We start from the raw sequence: 3,191 nt of genomic DNA, 5'->3' as shown, positions 1-3,191 counted from the left end.
GCCACCAGTCAACCCTTTCTGTGTAATACATGATGCGCTGAACTATAATTCGCTCCAATATTTTACCAACAGAGGAGAGTAAAGATATTGGCCTATATGACCTCAAGTCATTGGGGTTACGGCCTCTTTTAAGAAATAAGAGGAGCTTTCCGATTTTAAAATGACTTGGGAAACATTCGATTGAGTAGCACTTGTTGAATAAGGTGTGTAGTAGATCTGGAAAGGATCTATTGATTGCCTTGGTCATTCGATTATTCACTCTATCCAATCCTGGTGACTTGTTATTGTCTAAATTGTCTATAATCCTTCTTATCTCTGATTTGGAAATTGGTCTATCACGATATCTAGGAGAGTCAGGATGTGCTGCTACCTCATAAGAATCTTGTGTGGATTGGGTTGAAGAGACTGGGACATCTGGATATATTGTTTGAAGTGTCGGGTGACCGCTTCTAGGATTGTCTCGTTACCTGTATTCCCCATCATGACTTGGGGAAAAGATTTACTTTTCATTATTGCTCGATAGTTGGTGCCGTAAACCACCGTTGCATCTTCACATGACTTTCTCCAAGACGCAATCTTAGTTTTACGTACCATTTTTGTATACATCGCCCGGTGTTTACAAAACATCGCCCGCAACCTGGGTTTGTCCTCTTCTGATGCCTTCTGGAAACGCCTCTTCAAGGCTCTTGAATGTTTCCTTTCGATTTCTAACTCTCTGTTCCACCACTTCGACTGATTCTTTTTGTCATTGACTCTGTCATTGGTCTCGGCTGCAAGAAGTGTCCGGTAACTCGCCGTCGTCAGTACTAGGAACAAGGATTCAGTCGCTTTCTCCAGGTCTTGTGAAGTATAACATCTCTTAATATTAGCTATTTGGTCTGGAATGCAATTTTTAAGATATCCTGTAAAGTTTTGGAGCCTTCTTTGGGTGGTGTGATAACTTCTTCTTGTCGTAGTCATGGTAGTCGTTTTTATAGACATATGGATATAAGAATGACTAGTCTGTGTCGTCTCCTCCCCTACGTACCACTCTATATTTTGTGCCAGCACTGGAGAGTTGGTCAGGGTTAAGTCGGGCCATCCATAGCTTCCTGTGTGGCCATATGTGGGTGTCTTATTATCGGCGTTCAACAAAATTAAATCTTTCGCCAGAATGAGTTCTAGTATCATCTGACTTCTTTCATTATTATCATCATAACCCCATAGACTATTATGGCCGTTCCAATCAGAAGATAGAATGATTCTATGTTTTGAGTTCTTCGTGATCATTTCCTCAATTTCTTGTATGACCTCATATAAGTTCTTGTAAGGGGACGAGTAAGAACTTATTAGGACAAGTTCTTCTCCATCCACATGTAATTGAATTGCCACTGAATTTTCTTTGGTTTCCAAAGAAGCCCCATGGATACAGGTATTCCTAATGACAATTGCAGCCTTACCGTTATGCGATAACCACAGCGGCCAGCTTGTCGGAAGACCTTTTAGCTCATAGCCATGCTCCGTGCGCCAAACCCATGGTTTTTGTATCATCATAATATCGATATTTTGACCATTTGCTGTTACTTCGAGTAAGTAGCTGGCCGCCTTGGCTCGATCAAGATTTATTTGAATGATATTGATGTCCGTTAGAAGCATCAAAAGTGTTTCACTTGGTATTATAAGTCTTGTGAGAAACACTGTTTTTCACATTTAGCAACTCCAACTCCCGGCCACTAGGCCACGCCGGCCACACACTAACAGGTGTGAGGAGCATTTTAGGCCCATTACCTTATGATTGATGTCCATTGCCGTCTGATGTGCCATGTTCATCATCCAACAGTTGATACACCGCCGTGCCTTGCATCCCGTCTGCCCATATTCAGTGGAAATATATGGGTTGGAATGACGCCACTGGTTTTCTTGGCACCGCCAGTGCGCCTCTCTCTGAATGCGGCTGAATCCAGTCTGCACCGACCTACGATCCGGCATTACATTGGTAGACCCACAAAAATTATAATAACGGTATCGATGATTCTTTGATGGCTTTGTTTTTGCCATAGTCCTATTAGCATGGTGACTCTCACATTGAAGTTTGGTGGATAATGACCTTCTACTACTGGTGAGAGTATCATTCAACCTAGTGAATGATTTGTCGTTGTACACTACTTTGTCGTTAAATGTTACTTGTTTGCGGCGCCATTCTTCTACGATAGAATATTCATCACCATGACTAGGGAACCAAGTTTTACTTTGTTCACTGCAAGGACTTGGGTTCTGTTGCTCCTCCTCGCTATACATTACTTTGTCACTAGGTGTTGCTTGCTTGCGGCGCCATTCGTCCACGATAATGTATTGATCATGTAGTCCAGGGAACCAGAAGTTTGTTTGTTTATTGCTTGAACTTGAGTCCCACTGTTCCCGTTCGTGAGCCGTAGTTTCCAGAGGTTCGTGTGATTGGGGAAGAACAGTTTCTGCTCGCTGCTTTGGAGAGGTGCTCTGAGAATAATCATCGATGCCCATACCAGTGACCTCAGCAGTTGTACAAGCTGTTCTCACATCTCTGTAGGGAGCAATGAAAATATGTGTTATTTTTTGATGCCCCAGGTAGTACTGGCCATGGCTCAGCTGTTACATTGTCATTCCTCATTGGCGGATCCTCGTCGCATTTCTCAGTACTGCTGTCCCGTATTTTCCTTGCATGACTGTCGCCTTTCCTCAGGACGACAGGTGTTTCTTTTCGTGGCCAGGAGTCATCTGATATATACGGCACATCATTCGTCTTTCTGGAGGAAGAGTGATCATCTTGACATATGGTATTCAAGTCTAATATCACTCTCTTACCCAAGAGCACTATTGGATTCAGTGCTATTTGCTTATTACGAGTCGTCGGTGTAAGATGCTTTGGTGTTTCTGTCTGTGTGGTTAGTGACGAAGCTTTATCCTCACAATTAACCGTAGTGGTAGCTGAAAAGTCGCTGGCACCGTCACTCACTTGCACTATCTCTGCTGTGACGTCCTCATTGGTTTTCTGCGGAAAGCTGGTATAGCTCCTTGTTTTGTAATCATCTTTGGCGATTTCGCTCACAAGAGCAGACAAAAGTTTCTGCAACGTCTTCTGCACACCCAATGGCACACGGTTACGAATCTTGCCATTACCATTCTCTACCGACTTAACGATCGTGGACCAGAGATCTCCAGTGGCATCTATGAAA

At 43.2% G+C, this 3,191-nt stretch overlaps 1 protein-coding gene across 1 annotated transcript; it reads right to left on the bottom strand.

The window, feature by feature from the left end:
- Nucleotides 1-366: 366 nt before the first annotated feature.
- On the bottom strand, nt 367-1,530 carry LOC149078991 (uncharacterized). The gene has a single exon (XM_089240479.1). It carries the CDS (start codon nt 1,528-1,530, stop codon nt 367-369), a length of 1,164 nt encoding a protein of 387 aa, XP_089096605.1.
- Nucleotides 1,531-3,191: the final 1,661 nt, after the last annotated feature.

Source organism: Pholcus phalangioides, unplaced genomic scaffold (assembly GCF_987345545.1).
Source record: "Pholcus phalangioides strain wild (caught in Gottingen) unplaced genomic scaffold, Ppha-v1.0 ptg000013l_1, whole genome shotgun sequence".
NCBI lineage: Eukaryota > Metazoa > Arthropoda > Arachnida > Araneae > Pholcidae > Pholcus > Pholcus phalangioides.
The sequence above is the reverse complement of the archived record's forward strand: the minus strand, read 5'-3'. Positions and strand labels throughout refer to the sequence as shown.